General features: G+C 32.0%; 1 protein-coding gene across 1 annotated transcript in view; it reads right to left on the minus strand.

The window, feature by feature from the left end:
* The window catches only part of LOC129753608 (uncharacterized), a 100955-nt gene that overhangs the window by 27432 nt on the left and 54719 nt on the right, over positions 1-18804 (minus strand). Inside the window, exon 9 of the mRNA XM_055749444.1 lies at positions 9343-9717. Coding sequence (XP_055605419.1) covers positions 9343-9717 — 375 coding nt within the window. The remainder of the gene's footprint in view (positions 1-9342; positions 9718-18804) is intronic.

The raw sequence follows: 18804 nt of genomic DNA on the forward strand, positions 1-18804 counted from the left end.
TCTTTTTTTCCCTTCCATTTTTCCGAAATTTTCAAGGTTTTAGGTATTTTATTGTAAAATAAAATGATAAATTCTTCTGAATTTTAAACATTTGAAAGAACGAAAGTCAACACGAGAATTGTATTCGAGAAAATTTTCGATCTGAAATGACTCTATTTTTCGATTTTGTGAAATGTCATATGTAGGCAAGTTTGTTGCATGCAAGATTTTGTCAATTTTTTTTTTAAATTTATTGGAATTAAAAATTCCCCACCCCCTTTTCATGATGTTTCAAATCCAAGTGGCCATCAATTTTTTTCCGGCCATGGGGGAAAGGTTTCCTAAATGGGCCTATCGGGTTAAATGCGCCTACGGCCAGACAACATATCTAATCAATGCATTTTGAGGGTAATACTCTTCGAACATAAGGCAAGAAAGAATTTTATAAATAAACCAACTCAAAAAAATTTAAAAATTCATACAAGGTTTTGATATTTCTAGATAAAATATTTTGACTTTTAAAAATTATACGTAACGAAGCTCAAAACAAAAATTTAGGTGGTTTTTGTTTTTTATTCAAATGAATCTTAGAAGTAAACAAATTTAAGCTTTTGTGATGGTTTCATGATGATTGGAAAGTGGAATAAGAGAGTGTTTTTGTATGCCCTGTGCGCTGTGAAAATGTCTCAATTGTGCATCCGAAACGAAATTTAACTAAACAATAATAAACGTTTTTGGAAGCCTCAAATACAGTTTGAAATCTGCTGGTATTGGTTGATTTTAAATTTTAAATTTTATTTTTGTTGAGTAGTTTCTAAATACTGAATTTATTTGCCGGAAAATGGCGTAAAAACCAGGAAAAATCTGGGCATTGAATTTTTACACTGATAACTCAAAATTCGAGCAATATCCCTGCAAATTTATTCAAAACCTGGGAATAATTCAACAAAAATCGAAAAGAAAACTTGAAATATTTTTTTTTAATAACGCAGGAGAAGATTTTAAATCGTACATTAGGTTTAAAAAACTATTCAGAATTTTTAGGTTTCAACTTGAAACTTTTTCAAAAGATTTCGTTTTTGTATACAAAGATCTAAAATAATGAAAACTGGATTTGAGTTTTGTCAGATTTTGCTAAAAAAATTAATAAATTCGGGCATTTTCCGGACTGTTCCTTACAAAACTTGGGCAGCTTTCTGGGTCCGACTTTTTCTGAGTTTTGTATCAAATATTCGGACAAACCCGATTTAAACCGAGCAATCTGGCAACCTTATGGTAACGTGAGGTCACCATGTTGCCCGGTTTTATCCGGGTTTGCCCGGATACTTGGTACAAAATTTGTCTAAAGTTGCCCAGATTGTCGTGAAAAAAAATGCCGGATTTTTTCCGGATGTATTCACTTTATTTGCCAAAACAAACAAAAAAAAAACAATTTGTGTTGTAAAATTATTAACATTTTTGTCCAAAACCAAATTTTTGAGCAAATTTTATAGAAACATAAATGATTTTTTTTATTTCGATGGATTTTAACTTCTAAAAGTCATTCAACCCTCACAACAACAACAACAAAAATGAAAGGTTTTTTGAAAGCCTTAAATACGATTTGAAAACTGGTGATGAGTTATGATAAAAAAAAGTTTTTTTTTCCGATTTTTTTTGTATTGGTGTTGATTAATTCTTGGGTTTGACCAAATTTGCCCTGATATGGCCCGTATTTTCGGTCTTCAATTTTGAGGTCAAATGTCCGGATTAAGCCAGGTTTTTAGATTAAAAAAAGCCAGGATTTGTCTGGACCGAGTATGTGCTTAAACATTTAAGGCAATCTTACGTTAGCATCAACATCTTCAATATAAGCTAAGCAAACTTTTATCGGATTTTTACTTTCTGTCATGTTTCTTTTTGTGTAATTAGTGACATGGTTTAGAATTACCGAATTCATGAAACTGTGAATTTTTTTTTTTAATTTGTGTATTTTTCATGTTTTAACAACAACAAAAAGATTCGAAAAAAAACCCCACACACGACATATAGAATTCGATTGGAACCGGTTAAAAAAATTGATAAACTTGAAAACAGATAAGAATACATCGCCATTTATAACATTACCATAGTTTAAATATTAAGCTTTTGTACACCATTCAAAAAGTTTAATGGTTATTAGCATTACAATTCTATAAATTTTAACAATTTTATCAATATTCTTATACTGTTCAATTATATTAACACTAAACGATCCGGAGGCGGTCAAATAGCGGTTTATGGGTTTTAAATGGTAACTACGCCTAATTTTTTTTCATAAATCAACTACAGAATTATTTTTATTTTTAAACTGCAAGTATTTTTTCATTATTATGATTTTTCTTAGTTTTGTAGATTCCGAATAACGCATGTGGTACACAAAAAAATTAATAAAGTGGTGTAACACACGTAGTTTTCAATCAATGAACCACCAAAGCTGCTCCAGTCACTGTAGAAAAATAATAAAAGATAAATTGAAAAGTTGACGAAAATTATCACATTTTGACATCTTTAGATTTTTTAAATACGAAATAAAAAACTCAATACGACTTTTGAAAAGTTTTTTGAATATTTTATCAATCTGCATTTTCAGAAAAAAAAATTATTCACCAAAATTCAGTTTACACTGAATTTTGAGTATGTTAACGAAAGGTTTAGGCAAAAAAACCATATGCACAACAAAAGCAATTTATTACTTTTTTTACCATTACCATTCTTGTGGCATTCGTGTCTGCAAAATTTATTACGAATTCTAGTGATGTAACTGATTGGTGGTTCGATGCTTAACAAAAATATGATAAAGAAAAGAGGGACTTTTAAAAATCAAAAGATGTCAAAATGTGATAATTTACGTCAACTTTCCAATTTTTTTTTTTAACTTTTTCTACTATAACTGGAACATCTTTATTATTATTATTATTATTATTATTATTATTAAGTTTTATTCATCGAACATTTTGTTTTAATGAATTATGTACACTAAGGATCTATACAAAACAATTAGATAACACGAAACAATGAAGACTGGCGTACTCGGTTGATGAATCGGCTAGATGGCTCCCCCAATTGATGTAGATGCTCAGCAATCTGGAACGTACGCATCATTGCACTCACTGGTTCATTATGTCCGTAAGATGTTCGGTGGGTTCGATTCGATAGCAAAGAGTGATGACGTAAAGTCCTCGAAGGAGCATTAAAGTTGATCATTCCTAGCAGGTTTGGCGACTGAATTTCTCCATTCAGTATTTTTGCGATGAATGATACCTGTTGAGTTTTTCGGCGGCGTTCCAATGTTTCTAATCCCAGAAGCTGGCACCGGTCGGAATATGCGGGAAGGTTTTCAGGATTACGCCAGGGTAGATGTCGTAGAGCGAATCTAACAAAACGCTTTTGTACACGCTCGATTCGCAAAATCCAACATAACTGATAGGGAGCCCAAACAATTGCAGCGTGTTCTGTAACTGACCGGACAAGTGCGCAGTAGAGTGACTTCAAGCACAATGGGTCTCTGAACTCTCGTGCTACTTTGGAGAGGAAGCCAAGCTGACGATTCGCCTTTCTTATAACTGAAGTTCGTTGACTATCGAACGTAAGCTGAGCATCGAGGACATTTGAGCATCTTTGACGGTTGATTGATTTTAACGGCTTTTACTCCACTTTTTTACATTTTTTGTGACCATGATCTTGAAAGTAAATTTATAAAATTTCCATATGTGCTATAAAAAGCTTCTAATTTCAGCTTACTTAGGCACTAAGCGAATTATTTTCGAATGATTTTCAAAGTTCATAGCTCTTCATGGTGGTTTTCATCAGGGGAGAATGGAGTTACTTAATGACTTTTTCTTATGTTCATCATATCTTTTTGGAAAAATTTTGCACATTGCTGTCGTTTGCATTTTCTGACATCGTGTAATTTCCCCAGACAACCAGAAGTCGTATATTATTTTACAGTGTGCGACCCATGCATATTCTTTATCGTATTTAAATGCATTGCATGTTTTTATTACGACAATACAATCCAAATCAGGAATATGTGTGCTAATGTACCTATATGGTCTCCAAAATGATACGTACATACATATATTTATACTGGTTTTGCTGCATTATATACGATATGTTATACGATATGTTTACGTATATTTGCACGTATAGTTTTGTTACAAATTTGATATACCCACCAAATGGTTGTCTGGGTCAAGTTTATATGCTGCAAAAATTGGATCGATTCATTAACCCGTAGATGAACTAGAAGCATTTTCGTGAGGCCTAAAAAAATATGATATTTTTAAAGTTAATGAGACTTGTTCCTTCAATCAGATTGCCCAAAGCTTTCGCAAAATCTGAAGACACAAATTTTATCGACTGTTTTTGGGCATATTATTTATCATTTCACAGCTCATAAGTGACAGACAAAAAAATTCTAAAAGTTTGTCTTCTACCCTGAATTCATTTCATATTTTCTAATTTTTTTTTATGAAAGCACATTTTTGTGACCTTTTTATCACGAAATATTTGGATAGATATTAGTCTTTGGATTAATATTAATAATTTTGTGCTTATTAATGAGCAACCTGGATTCAGAAGAAAAATATATCTTTTTGGACTCGAAGGATCAAGAGAACCCATAACATACATTTTGGATAAGTTTTTCTGAAAAAAGGAGGGTTTACTCTTGACTTGAAAATAACCCATTAAGAAGCTCAGAGTATACTCAAACAATTGACATATTGGAATAAATATTTTAATTATAATATTTCCGTGTGAAGAACATTGCTTAGAGATTAAAAAAGATCTTCAAGTCACATTTCGTAAGATTTTACAAAAAAGAGCTTTAACTCAAAAAATTAACTTTTTAATTTTTTTTTTGATAACAAGTTTGTTGTATTGTTATAACTAGCATTTTTTTCTAATCGTTTATTTTTTTTAAATTCATTTAAATAATTAAGATTTGGATTAAACAACAGACTGTTGTCAATTTCTCAAGCAACAACAAAAGATGAGTGCGTGAAAAAAAAAACACTTTGACCTTTTTCACCGGAAAGTTAAAACACAGTTAATCAACATTTCTAACACCAACACAAGAAAATCAATAACTTTTAGCATGTACTTATTACATGGTTTTATCTCAAATATTACACCCATAGAAGAGGTTGCAAAAATCCAATGCCTATTTAGCACATCTCTGTGCCGATAATGCGCTGAAATGTGCACTGTGCCGAAGATGATATGTTTGAAAAACCGTAACTGGCATAAGGACTCGGGTCCAAACTAAAATGATGCATGACCACTACATTCAAGCAAAACAAGAAAAACATTTTATGGGATTTCGTTCCTATTGGATAATTCATCCCAGAAACAAGAAAATAAAAATATAAACCACAGCGCCCGTAGGGAGAATCGAACTCACATCACTAACCATATGGTCTTGCCAGACCGACATCTTAACCAGTGTACTATTTGAGCTTCATGCAGGAAGAGGGATATTTGTCATAGGCATTCTGCCACCGATCAATCACAAAAGAAACGCACGACAGTGGCTTCCCGGCGTTTGGCCTCCTTTCAAGGTATTCATTTGTCTTGCGATGGAAACGGGAAAGGGAACGGGAGTGGAGGAAACGGGAAACCCATTGAATGAGAACTGTGCTTTGCTTACTGCCTGCTATTACATACACACGCTACATATACACAGCTGCTAAAGCCGGGCAGCTTGGCCGGTGCTTGTTTGCCGGTGAATTGAAGGAATATATTCTTGTTGCTTTTGCTACATACACACGCACAGCTTAGCCGCGGTTGTTTGCCGGCGAATTGAATTGAAGGAATGTTTTGTTTTGTTGTTGCTTTTACTGCATACACACGCACAGCTCGGCCGTGGTTGTTTGCCGGTGGATTGAAGGGATTGAATTAGAAGGATGTTTTTGTTGTTGCTTTTGCTACATTCACACGCACAGTGCTCGGTTCGCTGGCTGCCTGGTGTTAGCCGGTATTTATTTCCATCCTTCTTCGTCTTGTGATGCGATAGGGAGGGACGTGAAAGTGTTTTTATTTTGTTTCTTTCAGCCATACGCAATTCGGTTAACTTGAGAGATTAATGCCGGTGGGAGCAAATCGAATCAGCACCGATCGCGTTATCTTCTTGTACCAATGATGCTATGTAATTGACTACACGCCATTGGCACAGAGGCTGAATTTTGGGTGTATGACTCAAATACTGTATAAAAATAGGCCATAATGTTCAATGTGTTAAGTCAAATGCAAAATCTTTAACCTTTACACAACACGATTCGAACTGTAAACGAAGGCAAAAATGTACTTTGATCAACTTAACGCAGTGTCAATTCATTTTATAGTAATTTAATCCCAATTTAATATGAACTTGTCTCTGAAATAAGTAAAATATTTGTTATTTGAAAAGCAAATTTTTCAAAACACAAAGACAAAAAACTTATTGTTCCCTTCAAAATTGGAAATTCTTCAAGTAGATTTTGTATTTTTTAGAAGTTTATCCCCACAACTCCACATGAGGTGATAGAATAAAAAAAAATATTTTTTTAATTAATCGCCCCTAATTAGGCAGAAATTCTAAACACTTCAGAAAAAGGTGTAGGGGAAAGGTTTCCTAAATGGGCCTTTCGGGTTAAATGACCCTACGGCTGTTTGATGAAATGGCTGACTAGACAGCTTATCTGACTTATGCATTTTGAAGGTGAAACGCTTAGAACATAAGGCAAGAAAGAATATTATGAATTCACCAACTCAAAAAAATTTAAAAAATAATACAAGGTTTTGATACATTTTGATGTAATATTACGACTTCTAAAAATTATCATTAAAGAAGCTTAAAACAAAAACTAGGATGGTTTTTGTTTCTTACTCAAATGAATTTCAGAAATTAAACATATTTCAGCTTATGTGGAGGTTTAATAATGATTATATAGATGAATAATACAATGTTTTTGTATGCCCCCATCATGTATGTAAAATGCCTCCATCCTAAAATAATAGGTTAAACAGAATAAATAAATGATTTTAACCAATGAACCTTCAAATCTAAGCTCTGAATAACATCTTAAGAGAGAATTGAAGATCTAAAAATAGATTTGATAAAGTTTTTCTCATGGATGAACTGCCTCCATAGTATGGCAACCCTAACTTTTGTTTTATTCCATAAAACTATAATATATAAAGATTTTTATAAAACTTCAGCTTTATCGTACGGAAATTATTACCTCCTAGCAGTTTCAATGAAATTATACGGAAATATTGCCCAAAAAACAGAAATTTTGTTCAAAACATAAATAGGCGCATTTAGCCTGCACGGTTTGAGGTTCGGCATTTTAGACATCACTTATAATAAAATCGTTTACTTGGAAACAGAAGAAAAATTCAACATAAAAATGACTCCAATGTATAGAAAACAGATGCCCGCACACGTGTATATAGTTTTTGTACACATATTCGATGTGATATTTGATTAAATCAGTGTTCTGCTTAATAGGCGCATATAGCCCGCTCCTCCCCTATATTGGTCTTCATTATAAAGTAAACTTGATTATTGTTTGATTTAATTATTCAGCTTAAATCATCAACATTTCTGTAAAATCACAAAAACTGAAGAAATCAAGATGGATTTTGAAAAAAATTAAGCAGAGTATGAGTATTTTTTCATCAGAACTTGACATCTAGAGATTTTTAATTACGAAGTTAAAAATTATGAATTCATAATAATAAAGGATCCTTCGAATTTTTATTTTTGTTTATGCAATATACAGTTGCACAGATTTTAAACTTCGTCCTCTTTTTAACAAAACAAAAAATTATCCGTGTATGACAAATTACAAAACACAAACACTTTACAGGTTTTTGCAAAAATTAGTTTTTTTGTAAAATTTTTGAAGAAAGAAATATTCAGTAATTAAACAACAGAACCCTCAAATTGAAAATTCCTTGAATTTTTTTAACTTCACTCTTTATGTTCATTAGGGTGGCAATGGATGTTTGTCAAAAAATGTCATAATCGAATTTTGAAAACCAACCATAAACATGTTGTAGATCGGCCCAAAAAACTGACCTGTGAAAAATTTCTGCTAAATCGGACTTGATTTAAAGCTGCCTCAAAGTGCTCAAAGTTTCAGTTTTTTACCCTCAAATATCATAAAAGAGTGATACAAAGGAAATCCGAAAAATCGAAATTTGACTTTTAATGCCAAAAGACATAAAAATATATTAAATATCTAAATTTGGTACGCCACAAATGTGGTAAGAGAGAAAAAAAATCTAAATTTGGTGTTTTTTAAAAAAACATTTTTTTGTCGTAAATCGACTTAAAATTTTCATATTTATCAGAGTGAGCACCAAGGAAATTCGGAAAATCTAAATTTAAGTTTTGATGAAAAATGGCATAGGCATGAAAAGTACAAATCTGCTGATTTATCGAAAAAAAATTAAAAATCTTGAATTGAAAATATTGAAAATATTGAATTATTGAAAATCTACTTTCTGCAACTTAGTTGGTTTTCTGAAAAAAATGACAGGAAAGTCGATTCTTGGCCAAATAATTTTTTTCGAGGTAACATCAAATCTCGACGTTTCATGGATTCTAAGTCATTTGGCTTCAAACCTTAAATTTAGATTTTCCGTCGGCCTTTGGTTATTCTTGAAATTTTAAAATCAATTTTTGACATAAATTTTTGAATTGAGATAACACCACATTACGATGTTTTTTTTTGCATATTTGAGTCAGTTGGCATTAAAATTGAAATTTCGATTTTTCCTACTTCCGACTTCTGACTTCCTCCTTTGCTGATTTTTGAGAGTAAAAAAACCGAAACGTTGAGCGCTTTGAGGCACCTCCTTATTAAGTCCGATTGAGCTAAAATTTTGCACAGGTCAGTTTTTGGACCAACTTACAAAATGTACATAGGGGGTTTTCGAAATCCGACATCACCCATTTGTCTGCCACTCTTTATTTTCATATTACAGCAACAATCATTACACAAATTTATTATTCATTTCGGTTGATTTCATAATTTTCAGGATTACATAAAATCGTCTATGTTTACAAAACCATTTTGGATGTGTGAAATATTCAAATACCTTTTTGAAATTTCAAGTCAGAGCTGATGGATCCTAATCTTAAAAAATATTTGTTGTTCCTGTTTGAAGACAACACATTAGTAGAAAAACTTTCATAAAATAACACTGCATAGCGCTTCATTGATATCAGGTAGGATTTTTTTTCAATCTCATCCTGTGAAATTCATAGCACAATTTTGTTGAAGTTTCGGCACAATTCCTCATAAACCCATGGTTTCCAAACTTTAATAAATATACAACAAGCTCACATACACTGAGCCCCCAGCAGCCCCTGCGGCACCCGAATGAAGTTGTAGACGTAGGGCTTATTCAAGCTGGCCACCTCCACGAGCACCTTGCCCAGCAGATCCGGATGATTGGGACAGATCACCGGAATCGGTCCAAACTGCAGCTTAAAAATCCGCACCTTGGTCCGGTAGGCACTGTACAGGCTCTGGAAAATTTCGAACGAATTTTTGTGCGCAAAATCCAACCCATTGCCGAAAAACGGAACCAACTTCCCGACCGAGGGAATCCGATCCGCAAACCGGAAGATGATCCTTGCATAAATGTACGCGGCCAACGGAACTCCGAAAAACAGAAAGGCAAGCGTCGCGAGAAACATTTCCGATCCTTTTGGGGTTGAATGCGCGTTGCAACAGAATTATTGTGCAAACTTGAACATGGATCACTGATCACTGAACCTTAGAACGCGTGTCGTCACGGCGTTTAATCGCTTCGAGTGTGAATTGAAATCGACTTTACCCCTACGAGGGTTTAGGAAAAACTAAACCTCCGAGAACCTGAATGGTTTTCCAAGCCCCCCACCTGATGATGGTGGGAAACCGATCGGCTCCTCCGATCATCAAGAAAAACTGGCCATCGGCTACCGGCTTGTTTTGGATTGCTGTTTTTTTCTATTTTTTTCATTCTGAATCGTGCGCGTGCTGGGCCACTGGAAGGGATATGTGCGAGTTTTGATTCAATTCATTTAGTGTAGACTATCTAACCTTAGGGTGGCTCATTGAGTGGTCTAGATTGAAGAGTCGGCATACTTGTTTTCGGCTTGCGAACAACGGCAGAATGATAACCTAGAAACCGGAAAACGTAAAACATTCGGATCAAAACGCAAACAATCGGAATTTGAAATCGAAAATCAGTGTTGGTAAGAGAAATTGGAACGGAATGGGAGAAATAGTTCGCGGAAACATTGAAGCCTCAAATCTTGGATTCAATAAGTGTTGTACCCTGCAGGCTAGTTAAAGATGAAAGGATTTTTTTTAAACTAAAAAAAACAAAACATTTTTTCCATTGAAAATAACACAAAAAAATTTAAACAAGCATTGCTTGAAAGCTAAATTATAATGTAAAACAGGTTGTTTGTGGATATTACACATATTTTTTAGACAAGACAGTCTCAGTTTGAGTCTAGCTATTATAATCTTCACTATTTATTAAACACTAGCTGATCCCAAACGAACTCCGTTTCGTTTCAATTTAGAATATGTCCAGACGCATTTTCGAATGCATTGTTGAGCAATCATTGCAAAAATGTGGAACACGTTGTATGTTAGATCACTTTTTCTGTCGTTTGCTACTAAATTTGAAATCAGGAATCAATTGACCGTGCCAAAAAACCCAGTATATGAATTTTCGTCTTGATGCAATTCAAACTCACGTAATTGTTGCTGAAGCAAATTTAACAGTTAATATTGAAGACCCCCTTTTTTGTCCTTTGATATAAATATTGAAATCAGAAATCAATTGACCGTCCAAACCCCCTGGTGTATAAATTTTGACTCGATCATTGCAAATTGGTGGCCTCTTTTACGAAATTTGATATCTGAAATCTATTGCCCTTCCCTCAAAACTTCCGTGTGCAAATTTTCAAAACAATCCATTGCTTAATAACATCAATATAGCAAAAACCGTGAAAAGTTAATATGGACGATCCCTTTGGCCGACCTCTGACCAAAAAATGGATAATTGGAATAATTGTTCGTCCTTAATTATTCCTATGTACAGATTTTCACCTCAATCCGATGTATAATAACGTCAATATCACAATAATAGCGAACAGTCAATATGGACGACCCTCTTTGCTGGTCCCTTACACAAAATTTGATACCGGCAATCAATTGCATGTTCCTAAAAATATTCGAGCACAATTTTTTTTCTCAATTCGATGAATAATAACGTCAATATCACAAAAATATTGAAAAGTTAATATGGACGACCCCTTTTGTCGACCCCTTACACTAAATTCGATACCTGAAATCGATTGTTTGTCATTCGAAACTCCTGTGTACCAATTTTCATCTGAATCCGATGTATAATAACGTCAATATCGCAAAAATAGTGAACGGTTAATACGGACGACCCCTTTGGCTGACCCCTTACACAAAATTTTATACCGGCAATTGATTGCCCGTCCCTAAAAACATCCGAGTGCAAATTTTCTTCTCAATCCGATGAATAATAACGTCAATATCGCAAAAATATTGAAATGTTAATATGGACGACCCCTTTTGCCGACCCCTGATCCCAAATTCAATACCTCAAATCGATTTCTTATCTTTTAAAACCCTCATGTGCAAATTTTCATCACGATCCGACGAAAAACAACGTCAATAACGTGAAAACAATATTTGTCTTGAATGGATGACCCCCTTCAGAAGGGGTCAACCGAAATTCTGGAAACATTTTTCATCATTCCGGGTCCTAATGAGCATCCATGCCAAATTTCAGACCTCTAGCTCTTAAGACGGCTGAGTCTATAGAGGACAAACAAACAAACAAACAAACAAACAAACAAACAAACAAACAAACAAACAAACAAACCCACAGAAATTGCTTTTAATATATATAGATGATAAAGCTGCCTTCAAGATCCGAAAATTTAACATCTAGGAAGATTCTATAACCCTCAAGTTTTGAACATTTTTCATTCAATCTACAAATCAAATTTCAATTCTGGAAACTTTATTCAAAAAATCTCTACAATTCAGGTTTTTAGTTTTTTAGCAAAAAAATAAAACCAATTCTTCTGATAGCATTAATGTTCATTCTTAAACATATATGTAAAAAAACTAATATTCTTAAAGTTGTTTGAGTTTATCTTCCCTCAGGTTTGCAAAAATTTTAAAATTTTATTCAGTGTTCTTTGAGGTTGTTAAGTTTTTCATTCGACTCCAGATATTAAACTGAGGTTGAGAGAAATTTTTCAAAACGTATCTGGGCCGGAAAAATTTAGCCAAATTTACATAAAAACCTGGCCAAATACGGGCATTTGATTTCAAAATTGACGACCAAAAATCCCGACAATATCCGGGCAAATCTGATAAAAAACCATAAATTACTCAACAGTAATCATGAAGTCGTATTCGAGGCTCATATTATGTGTGTCATATTTTTTTCATAAAACTTGTTTAAAATATTTTGTTTTGGATGCATAAATAACAAAAAAAAAATGCAACACAATTTGTTTTTTTTTTTGTTTGATTTTCCCAATAAAATGAATGAATCCGGGCGAAATGTTGGCTGTTTTCTTAGAAATACGGGGCTTCGAATTGTTTCCAATTTTCGTATAAAATATCCGGGCAAACCCGGATAAAATCGAGCAATCTGGAAACCTTATATTAAACCTATTTTATTCATAATCATAGGATTTCAGCTTAAGGTTGTCCCATTATGATACAACTCTGCTTATTCCGGATGACGTGTAAACAGCTGATTTCTGATTTGTGTGGTTGTTTACATTTTAGCTCTAAACTCTTTGTATCGTGAGCTTCATTTTTATTGTTTTCGTTAAAATGAGAAGCATTTTTGCGGAAAAGCGCAAAAATATCTTGCACAAACAGTGTATTTGCTATCCCCGACATTTAGCTGATTCAGTTGGTGAAAATCAAAGAATAATAAAATATAAATAATATAAATAATATAAATAAATCTGGGTAGAAACCAGGTCCGGTGGACAAAACTTTGGACCGAAAAGTCATGCGTGCTTACGCGCTTCTCTGATCCATCCATCGTGCCAAGGTGAGATTGGGTTTAAGGTTAGCTTGCCAGAGTTTTCTCTGGTTATATCCGGGCCGAAAAAATCCGGGCTTTTTTTATCAAAAAATCTGAAAATCCGGGCATTTAATTCAGAATTTTCGACCAACATTCCCGGGAATATCCGGGCAAATTATGTCAAAACTTATGAATTACTCATAAAAAATAAAGAAAAAACATTTTCATCATAATTTATCAGAAGATTTTTAATTGTATTTGAATTAGAAACTTTCAACTCAAATATTTACCGGGCAAGATGCAGGCGGATTATGCAGAAAAATTCAAGAGGTTTAAAATAAACACATTTTATACGAGCACATCAGTGACGTTCAAATGTCATTTAACAATTCCAAAAAATGTTTGCAAGATTATTTTGATGAAACATCCTCGAAAGTTGTTATTATTTGACGCAAAAATCATAAATTATTTATACTAAAATTAAGTTTAAGGTTTGAATTTTGCTTATTCAAATTATACATTGATATTAAACTGGTTAGATTCATTTAAAATATTGTGTAAATTTTGTACATAAAATCACAAAAACCATAATTGGGCTGAACTAAATTTCAAATTTATTTGTTGTTTTCTGTAATGGTTTTGATCTTTTCGAATATAAACTAATGGATAAGACTTTTTAAAACGAAGGAAATCATCGATATTTAATTTTTTGTAATCATCTTTTCCAAACAATTTTTTTTATGTTTATTATTCACAGGAAAAAGCGTTCTAGAAATTTGAAATGAATTTACTTTTTTTAATTAAAATTTAATAGAAAAAATGAAAATCCTACATTAAAACTGGATATTTCTAAAAAAATTTGTTGCTTTAAAGTCTTAATTGAAAGCGCAATATGAGTATGTGTATGTTAATAAGAAAAAAAAACAATAAAAAAAAAAATTAAGAAAAAAAATCAGATTCAATACACTTTACAGTGGATTATAGCCTTTCTTACATATTTGATAGTAACAATTTTAACGCAGAAGTGATGTCAAAATATCGAAAAAAATTTCATTTATTGACAGGAATTCATTTCTGAGTGCTAAAAAATAAGATTTAACTCATTTGAGAGATTCTAGTTCCTTAAAATCAATATCGAAATTGTAATACTGTTTTCATATTTAGGATTATACATCCAGTTTAGAGTTTAGATTTTAGAGTTAAGAGTTTAGAAAACTTGAAATGTTTTACGTTCCTTTCAAAGTTTGGTTCATGATTTTCGAAACTTATTCGTATTTTTTACATTAAGTTAATATTTTAGCTTAGCTTAGCTTAGTTGACTACTCATATCCACCTTAAATCATAGAACTTGAAGTGCTTAGAAATATTCATTCATTTAAAACTTATGATAACATATTTGATTAGAATTTTTTCAACTTACGCACTTCAAATTCCATGATCGCTGGCGTGGCTAAGAAGAACAAGTTCTACCTCGCCAATGGTTGCTACTCCGTGATTGATCGAGGCCATCAGTTTTGTGCAAGGCCCAAAAGAATGGTGCTTGGGACTAGCAATTCATTCACAATGCACAAAACTCATGCTCTCCCTTTGAAAATGATCAATAACGACGCCGGCCACGTCCTAGTAGTCAATGAGGAATGAAGGAAGGATTACTAGTAGGATACTTAATAGGATCAATTAACAACCTTTTGTCCCTTTATGTTCCAAAGATTTATTTTAAAATTTTAAAACAAAGGTAAAAGATAAGTCAATATCACCAACTATAGAAACCGTCTATACGTCTGCGAATCTATATATAAATATCCTAGGAAGGGGTTATGTCAGTAGGGGAAAGGTATAGATCAGGATCCATTTTGGTGAATGGTGCGATCAAGTTTTCCTACACCTGCTATGCTCCTAGATTTTTCATAAGGAAACTCCTTTTTCTATCTTTGAGGCAGTAATGAGAAGTTTAATAGTAAAATAAAAAATGTATTAAAATTTTCCTTAAACTAACTTGTTTTCCTAATTTTTGTTCCCTGATACACTAATGTGTTTCCAAAAACGACCCTTTAGTGTAAAGATACTTCTAAAAATTTTCTAAGAATATTCATAAGCAGATATTAAGAATATCAAAATTTTATTTAGGGATGAAGTGAATCTCCTTTTTAATTTTTTACTTGTTTATTAAGTTGTGATAACTGAATAAGATCGTTTTTGGAAACTCATCAGTGCAATTCGACACTTTGCCTCATACTTTTTTCATAATTTCACGAAGAAAACAAATCAACAAAAAATGTCAGTTAGTATTCAAGTGAGAAAATCGAGTTTAAAAATGTGAATTACAAAAAAAAAATCAAAACTATTTTAATGTAGGTATGTATGTATTTATGTATTAATATCACCAACTAGCAATTATTTGCTTTATAATTTGTTCAAGATTCATCAACTGTAAAAATCCAAATGTCTTTGAGTGGTAAGCAGAGGCACTTACATTTCTTAGTACGGGTAGGATAAAATTGTCTCTACCGGAAGAACAAATCTAAATTATACGGCGCAGCGTTTGATTCGAGGCTTTATAATGCTAAGCGCTCCTATATGCCGTGGAGCTGTCTGTTAGACAAAATCAGATCCACACTCACTCTCCGTTCTTTCTGGTCTTCACAACAACATCTATCGAACTGATACGATAAGCGTTTGTTAAATCGTCTCACTTAACGCGGCGTTTCGAAAACTCCTCTAAACGAACTCCTACTAAAATCATCTTCACCATCTTCACCAAAAAAACTAATTCACATTTCCAACCATCCAGCCCTCTCTAAAGACACCTCTTACCACACGATCCACCGTGTCGATTAAAAACAAGACGCCACGCTTTCAAACCCAATCCTTATCTATAAAATCCCAAAAATATTGAAAACGAGGATTAATACTTAGCTTGGAATCCTTGGAGCTGTACCTCTTAGGCCCTTCTTAGAATTTGACGTCAAAGGCTAGCCTGAGTCCATCATTCTGTCTATCCAATCCAAAAATCTGATTTCTCTTGCTATGAAATCATTCGTTAAAACTACATACTCTTCAATTAATTATTTATTTTTCTTCACACACAACTTTCCGAAAAAAATTGGACCTTTTTTCTTCAAATTTCCGTTCACGTATTTTCAGTCCGTAATATAAGGGTGCAGCCTCCGATCACGAATTAAACTTGAATAAAAACTTGAACAAACAGTCTCGCACTAATTTTCGTACGAAAATTTAAATATATTTAAATTTTCCAAAAAGAAATTTTCCAGCTCCGAAAAAAACGCGTCTGACACATTCAACCGCCGCCTACTCTTCGTCTACATTAAGTTAATATTTTTCCGGATATAAAAAAAAAAACTTAGAAATCATTATGAGTTTTTGTTTTATATTCAGATTCAAAGTTCCAAATAAACGAATTTTAAATCAAAAATCAATTTCGGAGTTAACGAGCTTTATTCAAATGCAAAATTTAAACATAACAAAGCTTCAAAATTGCAATAAAGATTCATTTTTAGAAATTTTACTTTTTATTTTGATTTGCCTGGCAGATATGAAAAACATTATAAAAATAAAGAGTAATTATTGAAATCCAAAACATCCTAATTATATTTGTGATTTCATGATTGAGGGCTTTGAAACTTATTTTAATTTTTGGTTCATGTTTCTAAATTCAGAACTCATTTTTTATATAAATTTCAGAAAACGTTTTGAAACTGCGATACAGATTGAAAATTAAAATTTTGACTCATGTTCAGCCCGTTGATAAGTTCCACAATCAAAATAAAATCATCAAGATGACTATTTTGGTAACGAATTTAAAATGTAAGAGATCGCAAGGTTCTAGCTCTGATTGTAAGTTCGATTTTAAATTCAACAAATGTCAGTTCGTTTCCACAATTCAACTGAAAATAACAAAAATTAAGTAGCATTTGATTTTGCTGTACCTTCTATCTGCTTTTAATGAAATTAAAGGGAATTCCATGTGATTTCGCGTATAGTTCAGCATTATTAATACTGCAGTTGTATCAAGAACTAAAATTCAAACTAAAAACTTTAACTAAAATCGAGTTGGCAAAGATCTAATTTGTACCGCAAAATTTAAATTTTTTACTTTTACTTTTGAAAACTGTATTAATTTTTAAAAATTTGTTTTTTCAATTGAAGGCTTTCTTTAAAACAAATTATAGTAAGTTAAAATCAAATAAGAAATATTATGCTGACCAGAGTAATCTGGTCTTCCGGTTTTACCCGGATTTGGCCGGATATTTAGTAAAAAAAATGGGAAATTCTTTTTTTTTTGGAAAGTCAAACAAAAAATTCAAATTGCAACATTTTTAATTTATAAGCCTGAATATCAAAATCAACATAAACGATTTTTTGGGAGTCTGAAGTATGTTTCAAAATCTGGTTATGTTTTTCAAAAAAAAATGATATAAATGTATTTTTTCTTGATTTTAGTTGAATAGTTCCTGGGTTTTTGTCAAATTTTCACGGATATTGCTCGGGTTTTGTATGAAAATTTGGAAATTTAATGCCAGAATAAAATAGCCCGGCTATGTAAGGGAGAATATTTGGAAATTTTATGCAAAGTTCACAAGATTTTGTTGTAAATTTTATGATCTCAACAATTGATAAAAGTAAGTTTCCTAATTTGTTTCAAAAGGATTCTTTACACAAATCCTAGTCATCATTTTAAAGTTTAAGGATGTATTTTCAAAAGTTTCTATTTTGACGAAAATCTATTTATTTAAAAGAACTTCAAAAAGAATAATCAAATAGAATAACAGAGTATCACAATAGAAAGTAATATTTTTTTTTATTGTTTGAGCAAAAATATAAAGATCAAAAATCAATAATTAATCCTTATTTATTAGATAACCTTAAACCAATTGATAGTTTTCAAAAGGCTGGATCCTGGAAAATCCTGTATGATATCGTTTCTATGGAATTTTTTCAAGTAAGTTTAATCTCAACGTACACTGTTTTGAATAACAGAAATCAAATTTAAAAATATAGAATACAATTAAAAAAAACATTTCTAATCATGCTTTTTTCAAATAATTCAACGTTTGCTAAGAATTCCTTCTGAAGTAAAGAAAACGGGGATATTGAAAAAAAAACATTGACTATAGATTTCATCACTTTTGAATGCATTATATTTTATTAAAATTGACAAAAATTCCACAAAAAAATCACAATAAGAATGTTTACAAAAATTGTAAAAACTATTTAAAACAACAAAATTTATCAAATTTGACAAATTTTCCAAACTGACAAATTTGACAAAAATGACAAAAACGACAAAAATGACATAAATGATATAAATGTCAAAAATGGTAAAAAATAAGAAAAGACAAATAAGCAAAATTGACTCAGAAATTAACAAAGGTTACCCAACTGAATTTTTTGACCACATTTAAATTGTTGACAAAATTGGTATATTTTACAAATTACCAAAATTTTTGAAATTGTTAAAAGTGACCGTATTGACAACATTAATTTATTTGACAAAATTAACAAAACTGATGAAACTGACGAACTCGATAAAAATGACCAGCTTGTCAATTTTGTTGACTATATAAAGTTTGTCATTTCTGTCAACTTTGTAAACTCCTTCAATTTTGTAAGAAAATTCATTTTTGCAAATTTGCAGCCTGTTAGTTTAGTAAGTATTGACAGTTTTGTGGATTTTGTTATTTTTATCATATTTGTTATTTTTGT

Source organism: Uranotaenia lowii, chromosome 3 (assembly GCF_029784155.1).
Source record: "Uranotaenia lowii strain MFRU-FL chromosome 3, ASM2978415v1, whole genome shotgun sequence".
Classification (NCBI taxonomy): Eukaryota; Metazoa; Arthropoda; class Insecta; order Diptera; family Culicidae; genus Uranotaenia; species Uranotaenia lowii.